The sequence below is a fragment of the Parasteatoda tepidariorum genome, unplaced genomic scaffold, assembly GCF_043381705.1.
Source record: "Parasteatoda tepidariorum isolate YZ-2023 unplaced genomic scaffold, CAS_Ptep_4.0 HiC_scaffold_1364, whole genome shotgun sequence".
Classification (NCBI taxonomy): domain Eukaryota; kingdom Metazoa; phylum Arthropoda; class Arachnida; order Araneae; family Theridiidae; genus Parasteatoda; species Parasteatoda tepidariorum.
This window is the reverse complement of record NW_027261391.1, coordinates 1-13,091: the sequence shown is the minus strand read 5'-3', so window position 1 is coordinate 13,091 and position 13,091 is coordinate 1. Positions and strand designations below refer to the sequence as shown.

The 13,091-nt window shown below is 28.7% G+C and overlaps 1 protein-coding gene across 1 annotated transcript; it reads right to left on the bottom strand.

The window, feature by feature from the left end:
• Positions 1 to 244: 244 nt before the first annotated feature.
• On the bottom strand, positions 245 to 12,286 carry LOC107449069 (formin-binding protein 1-like; the record flags this gene model as incomplete). Its single annotated transcript, XM_043056987.2, is given in 4 exon segments — positions 245 to 294; positions 3,716 to 3,837; positions 9,922 to 10,128; positions 12,107 to 12,286. Coding segments are annotated over 4 exon segments (544 nt in total), but the record flags the coding sequence as incomplete, so codon positions are not given.
• Between the last annotated feature and the right edge of the window lie 805 nt (positions 12,287 to 13,091).

Below are 13,091 nucleotides of genomic sequence, written 5' to 3'. Positions count from 1 at the left end.
AAAATTCTGTCGTAATAGCAAAATTCTAGCAATTTTTGATTTGTACGAAACATACTATTTTAAAGTTAGGATTTTGAAGATGACTTGGAAATTTCTTATAACAGTGGATTAATTGTAATATGCTGTACTCATTTAACTGAATGCTTCCACTCAACACTTTGTTCAAGTTAAGTCAAGGTTTAAAAAAAAAAACATTAAAAAAAACCTGATATTTTTGAAATTCCTGTTGAAGTTTTTCCATCACCCATCGATGGATTTTGTTCATAAACACCTTTCATCTTCATCAATCCTTCCCTAAAAGAAACAATCAAAATGAAGATTCAAAAAAAAAAAAAACACATTGACAATATATAAATTTATAACACTTGTGTAGTGGCGCAGAAGAAACTTTTTGTTGGCTGTCATTAGCATAAAATTAGTAATAGTTATAACAGTGTGCAGAAATATCGACATTGAACACACATAACGTTATTCTAGAAACAACTCTACTTGAATAATGCAACATTAAAATTTTAACAAATTTCACAGGGTTCCCACTCAATTTTGAGAAAAAATTCAAGGACTTTTCAATAACTTACAAGGACCTAAAACCAAATTTTTCAAGGACCTACGTAGGAGGGGGAAATTATTAAAACCCTACAGTGCGTCTAATAATTTGATTTTACTAGGAGGCTTCGCCCCCTGCTCGCTGGCGCTCACCAACCCCCAGAACTGCTTTCACAGTNACAAAATTTTTCATGACCTTCCTGCATTATTGTGGCTGAATTTTGTTGATGCAGCATTTCATTTCCTCTTGAAATGCACGGGTGGTTGTGGGCTTGTTGACAAGGACCTCTGACTTCAATTAACCCCATAAGAAAATATTAAAGGGTGTGAAATCACACAATCTAGGGGGCCAAATTCTGATCACCGAAAGGGGAGAGTACACGATCAGAAAATGTCTCATGCAGTAACTGAATTGTTTCCCTGGCTGTATGGAATGTGGCACCGTCTTGAACGCTCCATTTTTACTAAACTTCAACTCTCAGCTCTCAAATTGTTCTTTTTTCAGGGATGCCAACAATTTACTGCAAAAATGGTGGCAAATTCAAATCTTGCATTAATTTTGGGACACCCTTTATTTTCAAAGGAAGATTAGGTTTATTACTTACAAAAACAGGCACGCAGACATGTAGTATCAAAAACAAACTGAACATGAAAAGGAATAGCCAAATGCATAAAACTAAAATAATCTCAGATACAATTAAACAAATAATACATTTAGGTTGAATATTACGATGCTAAAAACCATAAAATTAATTTTTTTTAAAAAAACATATTTATTGATGATAAATACCAGATGAACTTATAAATATCAAACCAAGACAAAAAGAAACTAGCAAATACATAAGTTAATTGATTTAATTTAAGCCAAATTATAGTGAACTAAAAATTTATTAAAATCACATCAATTAAAATTAAACAAAATTAATGATTAAAAAACGCAATATATTTCATTCCTAGTTATATGAAAGGAATCATGAAAGCTAGTAAACAAAGCAAAAAGAGGACGTAGACTCCCTTTACGTAATATTTTGTTTTATTACATAAGTATTTTTACATAATTAGATGTTCAATTAAATTTCTTCTTTTGCAATTGAATGAAATTATACCTCAGTTGAAAAAAAACTAAGAATTGTTAATTTATAAACAAAACCAGCACTGGTTTCAAAGCTATAAGTTTTGCTGTAAAACAGCAGAAAAAACTCTGTGCTCTTATGATATTTTGAAAAAAAAATTATCTAAGAATGACTTCAGGTTATGTCCCCCACGCCCAAGGGTCACCCTAGTCTCAGGAGGTAGGGCAGTGATAAGAATTTGATAATATTTAGTGCCTCGCTTGAAAATATTTCACTTGTGCATTTTTAGATTTTCATTCTGACACTTTTTTCTCAAGATACTAGACCAGTGATTCTCAACCTTTTTTGGGGGGCGGAACACTTTTAACGATTTCAAAATTTGACGACACACAATGAAAAAAATTAGTTTAAAAGCTGTTTACTTACCTATAATACATTGTGTTAAATAGTTTGTGAAAATAATTTCGAATGTGAAATAAAATAATATGTACTACAAAAGCACGTTTATTAAGAGATTAATTATTTCTTTAGACTAATTTTTTATTAGTTAGTAATAGTTATTTAGTTTTTTTGCTAGTTATTGTTAGCTTGTTTTCTACATTAACTGTTATTTTTTTGTGATTTCTTGTCAACTAGTTTTTTTGCTGATGATTAATTGTTAGCTTATTTTTTTGTTAGTTATCTTTTGTTAATTTGTTTTTATAACTTTTAATTGCATTGTTTACTTTAATGATTAGCTTTTATTTAAGTTTGAAAGTTAAGCTTGCTTTCTTTTGTTAATTAATAATTTAAATAATCATTAAATTTCCTACTTATTTCATAATTTTTTTAAATTGTCAGACAATTTAAACACTTCCTTCTTATTTTAAGATATTCAGAGACAAGACAATCGCCGACAAAGATGTTCACACGGTTAAAGAGTGGGAAAATTATAAAAATTTCTATATATATATAATATTTTATATATACACTTTTCTTTAATTTAAACTTTACTCGTAATAAAAAAAGCATTATAATTTTTATTGTATCATTTCTAATATTTGGCGGAACATTTTAAGAATTTGGTGGAACACACTGTGGTTGAGAATCACTGTACTAGACCATATCTTCACTTTTTGCGCAACCAGTACGCACATTCAAGGACTCTAATAATAAGCTTAATGGTTTTGAGGTTTTAACACTAAACATACCATAACCAGTCAAATGACCGTTTAAGAACTTTTGCATCGAAAAAGCGCTTAACATCGTATTGTTTTTGCACATTTCACTTCATGACTTTTTCTAACAATTATATACAGATAATATTCTATTATAGTTATTATTTTTTGTGTATTTCGTTTGTTTTGAATAATACTTGCCGTATACCGATTTCTATCACAACCGGTCATATAACCAGAAGAACTATTTATTGCTTTATAAGGTTATCAAATCAGAAATTACGATGTAATGCGTGTTCCACGTATTGCATTCGATTAGTTGCACATTTCTGCAAAAAATTTTGAGTAGTTAGTTCAAACTGTGAATTTAAACTTCAAGAGAGTACCAAAAATTTGGGATCGGCATTTTTGAGTAAGAAAAAGTGACAGAAACTAAATGTTTTGTAAGTAGCTTATATTTTATTTTGATAGAATTTACTTCATTTCTAACTAATTGTTAGTTTTTTCCCAGAAAAATTTTGAAACTATCAAGATAGCACAAGTTTTTAGAAGAAATAACATTAATTATAAGAATAATTATAATTTTTATATATTCATATATTTATAAGAATTATAAGATTTATAGAAGGAATAATAATTAGAAGAAATATGTTTGCGGAAAATGCACAATGGTATATGTAAAAAATTTGTTGAGCAATGAATTCAAAATTCTTATTCTTTGTGTTTGTAATTGATAACAATGGGCAATATACAATTTTGTTTAATTACAATTAAGTTTTTTCATTTTACTTCCTTCCTAACATCCAGATTCATACATTCAATGACGAAACAAAGCCCGGTCACTTGACCGGCTATGGTATAAATAGGTATATATTAAGTGTTGGTATATTTAGTGTTAAACGCTATGTTTACTTAATTATCATAGAAAAGTTTACAAACCTAGCAGACGTTTTTTGTTGAATTTTGGAGTTAATTTCATCTAGTCTTTGTTGCAACTTCCTTTTTCTTTGCTGAGGAGGAAGATCACTGAAACTGTCTTCCTTTATTTCATCAACAACATTCTTAAAAAAATTAAATAAATAACAAGTCAAATTATGAACACCATACAAATTTTTAATTAAAAAAATCTTTTATGTGTAGATAAACTATTAAACTAATTTTGTTGTTTCAATAATTGTTTATTAATTCACTACCTATTACTTACTTACTTTATAACTTTATACAGTATATAACTTACTTTAAACAGTACTGATAAAAAAAAAATTGATTCACCAGGGATGGAAAAAAAACTGTAGTGTGTCTGACACGACAAAAATACAATTCCAATTCGCTAGTATATAAGACATGTTAACTTGATTCTATGTTGGGGTACCTTTTCATAGATGAAGGTTGACAGTGTCGATAATTATATACCAACATACAAACTACACAAAACTACTTTTAAAAACCTATTTTTAATAGTCTATGTGATAAATTCAAAAAATATAATGATAAATAATACAGAATATAAAGGAGTGTTAAAAATGAAGTCATTTTGCTGAAATGAATAGAAAACAATTAGTTTCAAAAAACAGGCACATGGTGGCGTGGGATTTTATATATCTTATTTGGGATATTTTTCTCTTAAATTGTTCTGCGTCATTCATATGTAAAGCGAAGTTTTTTTTGCCTAGGATAACTGAAGCAAAATGTCATTTTAATACATTCAACCACTAAGCTTTGTAATTATTACTACATGACAATTTAAAATATTAAAACCATACTGGTATTTTGAATAGAGTAGAAAAATGTAGAAAAAAATTTAACTATTAGTTCAAGATAGAATTTTATTAAAAAGAGAGAGAGAGAGACAAGCATAGAGACATTTCATAAATACTTACACCAAGTTTACAAAGATCAGGTTCCACAGGTTATTAGTTCAAAAAGATATATAAAAGAGAGAAAATTTGTTAATACCAAGAGAACATTTTACATTGAACTATGGAAAAACAAACAGAAAACAGCTAAACACCATTTTAGAATATTTTTTAGAAAGCTTAGGGTATATTTTTGAATATAGGTCGACCTTTCAGTCATTATCTTTAATAGGAGAGCACAACTTTTTTGACACAGCAGATTGACCAATGAAGGGCGGCATGACAAAGTATTTAAACAGTCATATTGACAGCAATTGTTATATAAACAGTATTGTTCTTTCAGTTAACCTTGTAATATCTTTGCATAAAATTAAATATACTTTTAAATGTTTAAAATTAGAAATTGCAAAACTGATTACATAGGGGAAAAAACAGAATCAGAATCAGTTTATTAGAAAAAAAATTAGATAAATTGAAGTAATTAAACTATGAGAAGATTCATGTTTTTTTTAATCATGTTACATAACACAAAAGTCCATTTAAACATAAATTTTAACATTAAAAGTTTTTTCATAGAATTAAATTTAAAGAAAATATATATTCTAGTTATTAAAACAAATGGAAGTTAAAAACTGATAAAAAGAAAGTTTATAGGGTTAAAAATGATTAAAATTATGAACAAAAACTATCAAAAAACTACATTAATTAAGATTGGGTGTGTCAAAATATTTTAATTTCAAATTTCCGAATCTTTAAATTTTTCAAGAAAAAAATTTTAGTTCTGTTTTTAAAAATTTCTTTTAAATTGCTGCCATGGGCTACACATTGATGGCAGGCGGCATGTGACTCGCAAGCCGCAGGTTGTGCATCCCTATTCTAGAAAAATAAAATGAAGAGTTTGTCAATCTGTCTATGTGCGTTTCTCTCGCTTATGACTACAGAACTGTTTGTTATATCATCCTGAAATTTGGACAGTGGGTAAAAGTAGCAACTGTAGTCGAAATAATCATTCCAAAATTTCAATTAGATCTATTAGAAGAGACATTTAGAGTTTTTTCATTGGTTTAGAGCTAATGCCATTGATATAAATAAAACTGCAGGCGATTTTGAAGATAGTGTCAGTGATGTTTGCTTGCTTATAGCTCTCATTACTCAAAAAAGTAGTTCATAGCATGTTCTTAGATATTTAATTATTTTTTATTCGTTATGTTAGATTAACTGATTGATCAACGTGAGCACAGTAGCACAGGTGAACTATAATTAATATTTCTTAAGCAGTATTAAACCATGCTTTTATGCATTTTTTATTCGATTATGCTTTTAAAATGTATAATTTTATAAAACTAAATAACTGGTTTGAAATTATAAAAAAAGTAATATACTGAAAAGAAAAATTAATAGAGATATAGTACTAAACCGGAAAAAATCCCTATGCTTAGGAGAAAGATAAAAAATCCCTATGCTATTATTGACACCAATTATGCTTAATTAATTTTTTTAATATGTACTAAAAAAATAAGCGATGTACTGAAAAGCAAAATTAATGGAAAATGGTACCAATCTGTTCAGCAGGAACATAAAAAATAGTCACTATAATGCCAACAAAAAATAAGCACCTTTTAAGTACTTTTTAAGCACAAATACACTAACAACACGCAAAATAATTTTCAAAGACTTTACATGATCATGATAAAATAACTAGTTTCAGACAAAGAACTCTTCTCTTGATAACATTAGTCATTATAAAATGATCAAGAGATTCTTCTGTTCGATAACAGAGGGTGAAAAATGAAGTCTGAAATTGAGAATATCTTGCAAAATGCAGCAGATTTGCACATGAGAGTGCAATGATCTCACTGAACCCAACTCAGTAGATGCACATACGGACTCGCAAGTATTTCATCAAACATGAAAAATTATTGGAGTTTTTACACGATTTGAATCCGAAATGGATTGGGGTTGCATACATTTTGAAAATGTTGAATAAAACAATGTGAAAAGCATGCTTTTTCATAACACGTGGCGAAAATCGACATGGTAAAGAAAAATTCTCATTTTCAAAAAGGAAAAAATAAGCACTTTTTGAAAACACCCAATGAAAAAAGCCCATAACATACAAAATGAAATGGAGTACATAACATACATGAAAAAGATGAACGCTATTTTTCAGTGCGGCCACTCAAATCAGGTTTTAAATTTCCCTGATTTTTCCAGGTAAAAATCTTAAAGTTTCCAGGTTAACATGTTTTTTTTTTCTCATTAAGTTATACGATGGATACAACAAAAATACCAATATTGTTAAGTATTTTATTTTAAGTGATATTTTCTTTTAATATATCATTGAAAAAATAATTAAAATACATTTATTTTAACAACTTAGCAAGATTTTGTTTTTTATTTTTTTTAATTTGTAACATTTTGGTACATCATTAATTTTAATAAAATTAAGATGGATGTGGTGGAAATAATATGCTTAGCATGTAGAATATATTGTTTTTATTGAATAAAAAAGTTTAATGTGTTACTTTCAATAGTTTTTGCACTAAGTACACTAAATGGCAAATACAGAGAGACTGAAAAAAACCTTTGACAAGTATTGTTTAATATATTTTCATTAGGGATGTAATGAATAGTGATTTGGCATAATTGCCAAATACCGAATAGTCGGCCAATAAAATTGTCTGAATACCAAATATTAGGTGGCCGGATAGTAGTATTTTCCTTTTAAAAAAAATCAGTAATAGATATTATTTTTTTATATATAAATAAGTTTAGTCATTTTTGAAAATTAATCAAAACTTAGCTATATTATTGGTGCATAAATAAATAAAAACTAACTAATAGCTAGAAAAAAAACTGTCAAGTAGAATAAAAAATAAACAGAGAAATAGCAAAAAAATATTCTCGTAATTAAGACAATGCAACTAGAAACCTGCACAGTGCAGAACAAACAACAAAAAAACTGTTTCTTTCTAACAAACACATATGAACAAAAAAAATTTATATCCATACCTGCCAACTCCTTTCAAGGATGATTTTCCCCAGGGGGAGTAAAATGGAATTTAATTTACAATTTTAGGCAGATGCATACGCAGTATTATGGGACAGTCTATTCACCCTAACATAGTAGTATAACATATTTATATGCATGCTTAATTTTTTTTTATAAATCCTACGTTATATCCCTTTTATCCTACGTTTACACAACATTTAACATGCTTCCCATACATTCCCTAATTTTTACCAGCTTCTTAAGGTAAAAGGAGAAACAGTTTCGGAAATATCATCTCTGGAAAAAGAGTAACATTAACGAACTTTCGACATTGTTATTATTACACCAGGGGTCTGTCCAGACATTTTGTGAAAGGTCCGTTTTTCACGAAATTGTGAAAAAATTACTCACATTTGTTCAACCAGGGTCCGCTTTTATGAATTTGTGCAAATAGGGTCCGTTATTGCAACAAAAAAAAAAACGTTTTCAATGAGTTTTTAAATTGTAAATAGATACAAGATTAAATTGGCACTGTAAAATTATAATAAAAAAATTAAATTTTCAAAAATAAACAGCAATTGCTGCTTCTAAATTAGAGATGCAACATACAAATATTTGGTATTTAACCTATACTGCTGAACAATGGAACTGAATAATGGAAGAATCCTCTGCCGAAGACAACGTTTATAATCCATCTTTCTTGTTTTCTGCCCTGGGAAGTATTTATTCGATTAACAAAATAATAATGAAGTCCTAACATATTAGTATTACATATTTATATGCATGCTTAATTTTTTTTTATATAAATCCTACGTTATATCCCTTTTATCCTACGTTTACACAACATTTAACATGTTTGCCATACATTCCCTAATTTTTACCAGCTTCTTAAGGTAAAAGGAGAAACAGTTTCGGAAATATCATCTCTGGAAAAAGAGTAACATTAATGAACTTTCGACATTGTTATTATTACACAATGTCAAATTTTGAATTCGACATTGTAAATCAAATTTTAAATCAAAAATTTGAATTTCGAATCAAAAATCAAATATTTACCAACAAAAGTTAACATAATAATGTTAACATATAGTTGGTCCTCAAAAGAACCATTTTTAATTAAAATATTTTATAAAAGGTTAAAATGAAATTGAGAAAATTAGCATCAATGCAAAAATTTTAATGATTTGTTGACAAACATTGCTGTTAGCGATTGTAAAAAAATATGTGATTGTTTGGCTTTGCTGAGAAAAATAATTCACCGATTTAATTGGATAAGAGTACAAAAGCTTTTAGAAAGAGTGTAACATAAAATCTATTAAATTATGACCCACTAATTTGTGGAGAATTTTACGAAATTAAAAATACTTAAACATTTTTAATCATTTAGTCAAAAGAAAGAAAAACACTTAAAGCATCGAAACAAACTTGAACGATAAATAGATTCAACCCACGAATTAGAAGTGAAATAAATGCTACTTATAAGAACAGAAGGAAATATCTTAACTCTTTCTTCAACCTCCACCACAATCTTCAGCTTTCCTAAACTGCATAGTTTCCAAAAGGGTTTCCCCATTCATTTAGCAATCATGGGTTTTATGTGGCATTTTAGTTTAACAGGGTTATAATGGAGTAAATTTTGATGCATGCAAAATATTGCTAAGTTGATATTTCAACTGTTATGCAATAAATTTCCATTAAAAAAAGTGGGAAATACGGATCATAAAATAATTTAAATTAAGAAAATCTATAAAAAAAATTCCAGCTTTTCTTTAAAATTCCCTGATTTTTCCACGTTTTTTTATCTAAATTTCCCTGACATTTCCAGATTTTTTCCAGTATAAAAAATTCCCTGATAATTCCAGGTTTTCAAGCTTTTCCAGGTGGGTGGCTACCCTGTTTTTGTGTAGCTAATTAAGTTAAACGGTTTCAGTTCATAGACTTCAGTTCATAGAAGTCAAACTTTTGACAAACTTGACATTTTCATTCCAAACTTTTCCTTAGTATTGATTCCAGATAGGTCTCTACAACTGAAAAGACTTTTAAGGTAGTTTAGTTAAACTTATTAATTAGTTAAATTCATCTTCGAAAAGCAGAAAAGTAAGCACTTTTTAAAAACACTACATGAAAAAAGCACCTTTAAGGGTTTTTAAATAACAAAATCGAAAATAAGCACCTTTAAGCGCTTCTTAAAAATGCTATGTACCACGCTATTAATTACAGTCATTCAGTGAATGATTCCCTATAATTCTTTAAGTAGTATTATATTATTGTGCAAAGAATTTAGATCAGAATCTTACCTTTGAGTTTGTGAACATGTTTAATAATTTGCCCCTCTTTTTAGTTTTACCACTAGACAAGGTTCCCTTGACCGTTAAGGAGTCTTTTCTGGACGAAGAGTAAGCACTTCCAAGGTCGCCATTCTTAAGATTACTTAAATCTTCGAAAGGTATGTCTTCAGGTGGTTCATACCCAGATTTGAATTTTTCTATTACTAAATAAGAATCCTGAAAAATAAAATAACAGTCGTATAACTATATACCTAATAAGTTTAACTAAATGCAAAAAAAAAAAGCTTTTAAAAATGCATTTTATAAATTTAAATAAAAAAACCGTGCACAGCAAAAACTCATGCAAAATAAAGTTTAAATGTATTTCGACTTAAGAACAGTAGATTTAAGGGTACAAGAAGTACATAACATACTTAAAAAAGGTGAATTTGTCTCTAAAGGTTATTTTTGTGTAACTAATTTAGTTATAAGTCTTCAGTTTATAGAGTGATAAGCCAAACTTTTAACAAGCTTGACATTTTCATACCAAACTTTTCCTTAGTATTGATTCCAGACAGGTACTCAACTGAACAGAATTTTATGATAGTTTAATAAAATTTAATTAAGAGGGCACATAGAAGCATTTTATTGCGCATGCCATGACAGGAAATTTTGTAAATATACCTGAAAACCGTTTTTCTTGGAAATAATAGGATTTTTTTTTTTGACTGTCAAGCCAACTAACAAAGTACGCATTGAATCCAAAGGATGAAAATGTTTTCTGTTTGTGAATGATGCTCCACCCACACTCTACAGAAAAAAAAATTCTCTATCAGGTGTTAATGTGATGCTTGTGGTCATTTGTGACTCACTATCAGCTTTTAACACGAAGGAAATGAAATCAGATAGGAATGTTACATCTGTGACTTCTTAAGAGATAAGGGAGGCAATTCGAAGAATGGAAGCTCTTGGGGTGGTCAGCAATGCAGGGCTGCCACTGGATGAAAACAAGAAAAATAGTTGCTTTAGTTGCATCATACATGAAAAAAAGTCTCCTAAATAGTCTCCAAGATATATAAAATAGTTGCTAACATCATATCCTCCTCTAACATAATTTTAATTATTTGTGCTATAATAGCATAAAATTCAAATAACATGCAGTTAGATAATCATATTTTATAAAAAAATGTACATTTATTTGTGGATTTGCCAACAGTATATTCTTTCACACTACGCATAAAAACAGGGAGTTTTATTTTTATCTGTTACAGAACAGTTTAGTTTGAAACTTGAATTTCCTTTCTCGGTTCTAATTTGCTTAGTTTAGACATTAAAAAAATAATAATAATAAATATTGCAATTTAATTCCGCTTTATTTTGCTTATTTTTCATAACTGACACATTTCCAAATTTTAATGCTTATCAAAAAAATTACGGTCACTACTCGACAAAACAAATATCACCATGTACCTTTTTTTCTATTCTAAATAGTTCTAAAAAAATTTACAACACATTTTGTGTAATTAAAGACAATTTTTCTAATTTTGCTACTTCGTTCAAATTAAAAGAGGTGAAAAAACTTAATCCTCAGAGATATTACATTAGTTTCTGAAGCAGGAGGAGCATTCACGTAGTGCGAATTCCAATTCCATCAGTCTGATTGGTTCAATATGTCTGTCATGCTTTTGACATCAAACAGTGAGAAATAATAAAGTTAGGATAAAACCAAAGCGCGGCAAAAAAAAGTGGGGGAAGGGGGAAACTCATAAAGCTATTCTTAATTTTAGTCGTTTTGGCTTAAAAAAGTCGCCGATTTCAGGCAAATCATTGCAAATTAGTTGTTTTTACTCATATTTCTACTAAAATAGTCGCCATAGTTGTTACTGCTTTAAAATAGTCATTTTAGTCGCCTTTTTAGTCTCCAATGGCAGCCCTGGCAATGAGTCTTAGCTTGTCAGAAAAGATGGGGGAAAATGATAAAATAAGATTTTTTACATTATTTGAAAACCAATAATAAATGGAGAAAATAAGGTTGAAATTTGGAGAAAAAAAAATCGTTTTACAGGGTTTTTTGCTTCAGAGAATATCATAATATTGAGAGAAGAATGACATTGATTCATATGCTAGTTTGTCAGCATAATAAAGGGAGTTAAAAAATGNCAGAGTAAATATATCAAGTAAATAGGACAAAAATGATTGGTTGTCATTAAATTACCTCTCTGGGATTGATGGACTCTGCCGCACTAATTATGCCATCCAAGCACTTAATGACGAGTGGAATGACCTGCTTATGAACATCTGCTGTTCTCTTCGTGACATTCTGTACACACGCTATCCTCCTCTCTTCCATGTCTTGAAGTTGCTGAAAATTAACATACATTTCATCGTTCTAAAAATAATTTTTTTTCATAATCTAAAATGTAGAATGATTTGCATAGAATTTTTAGAAAAACCTTAAAAAAGGCATAAAAAAATCTTCCTGCAAACTAAATGATATTTATAACACTTTTTAATGTATAGCATATTTTTTCTCAAAATAGTCAAGTATTTATGAATTATTAGAACATATTTAGTATAGTTTTGTGCTGCCAGAATATAGCAACCTCACATTGTAACTTCCGTTTTTGCTTAAGCAAGTGGGATTATTATATTGAGTGTTGACTTTATTATTTATATAAAAACAAGTTAAAAAGAATCTCGCATAAACGTTTTCGTTGATTAATCTGGAAATTTTTTACATTCCATTAAAATCAATCAAAAAAACGTTCAGTACAAGGAAGTGAAAAATGGGCTGCATTCAAGATATAGTTTGTTTTAATCTTATGTGAGCACAGATAACTTTAAATATATACAATGCAATAATTATCATATTGGTGCAAACATAGTCCTGCTTTAAAAACAGAAACATTTTAATATAAATAATAATAAATCTTTTAAATGTACTATTTTATAAGATTACACAATTTGTACTATTTCTTACTAACTATATTTTAGGAAGAATTTTTAGTAAACTATGTAAGTATGTGAAGTAAGCTCTGCTCGATAAAATGCAAATTAAAATGGCTATGCCTCAAATGCGTATTTCATGATTATAAAGTCTTCTGAGTAGTATTGAATTAGCTACAACCCCTGAGGCAGAATTTTTTCGGGCTTTCTACGACAAACTGCCCCAGCACTAATATTTTGATTAAAGATACTTT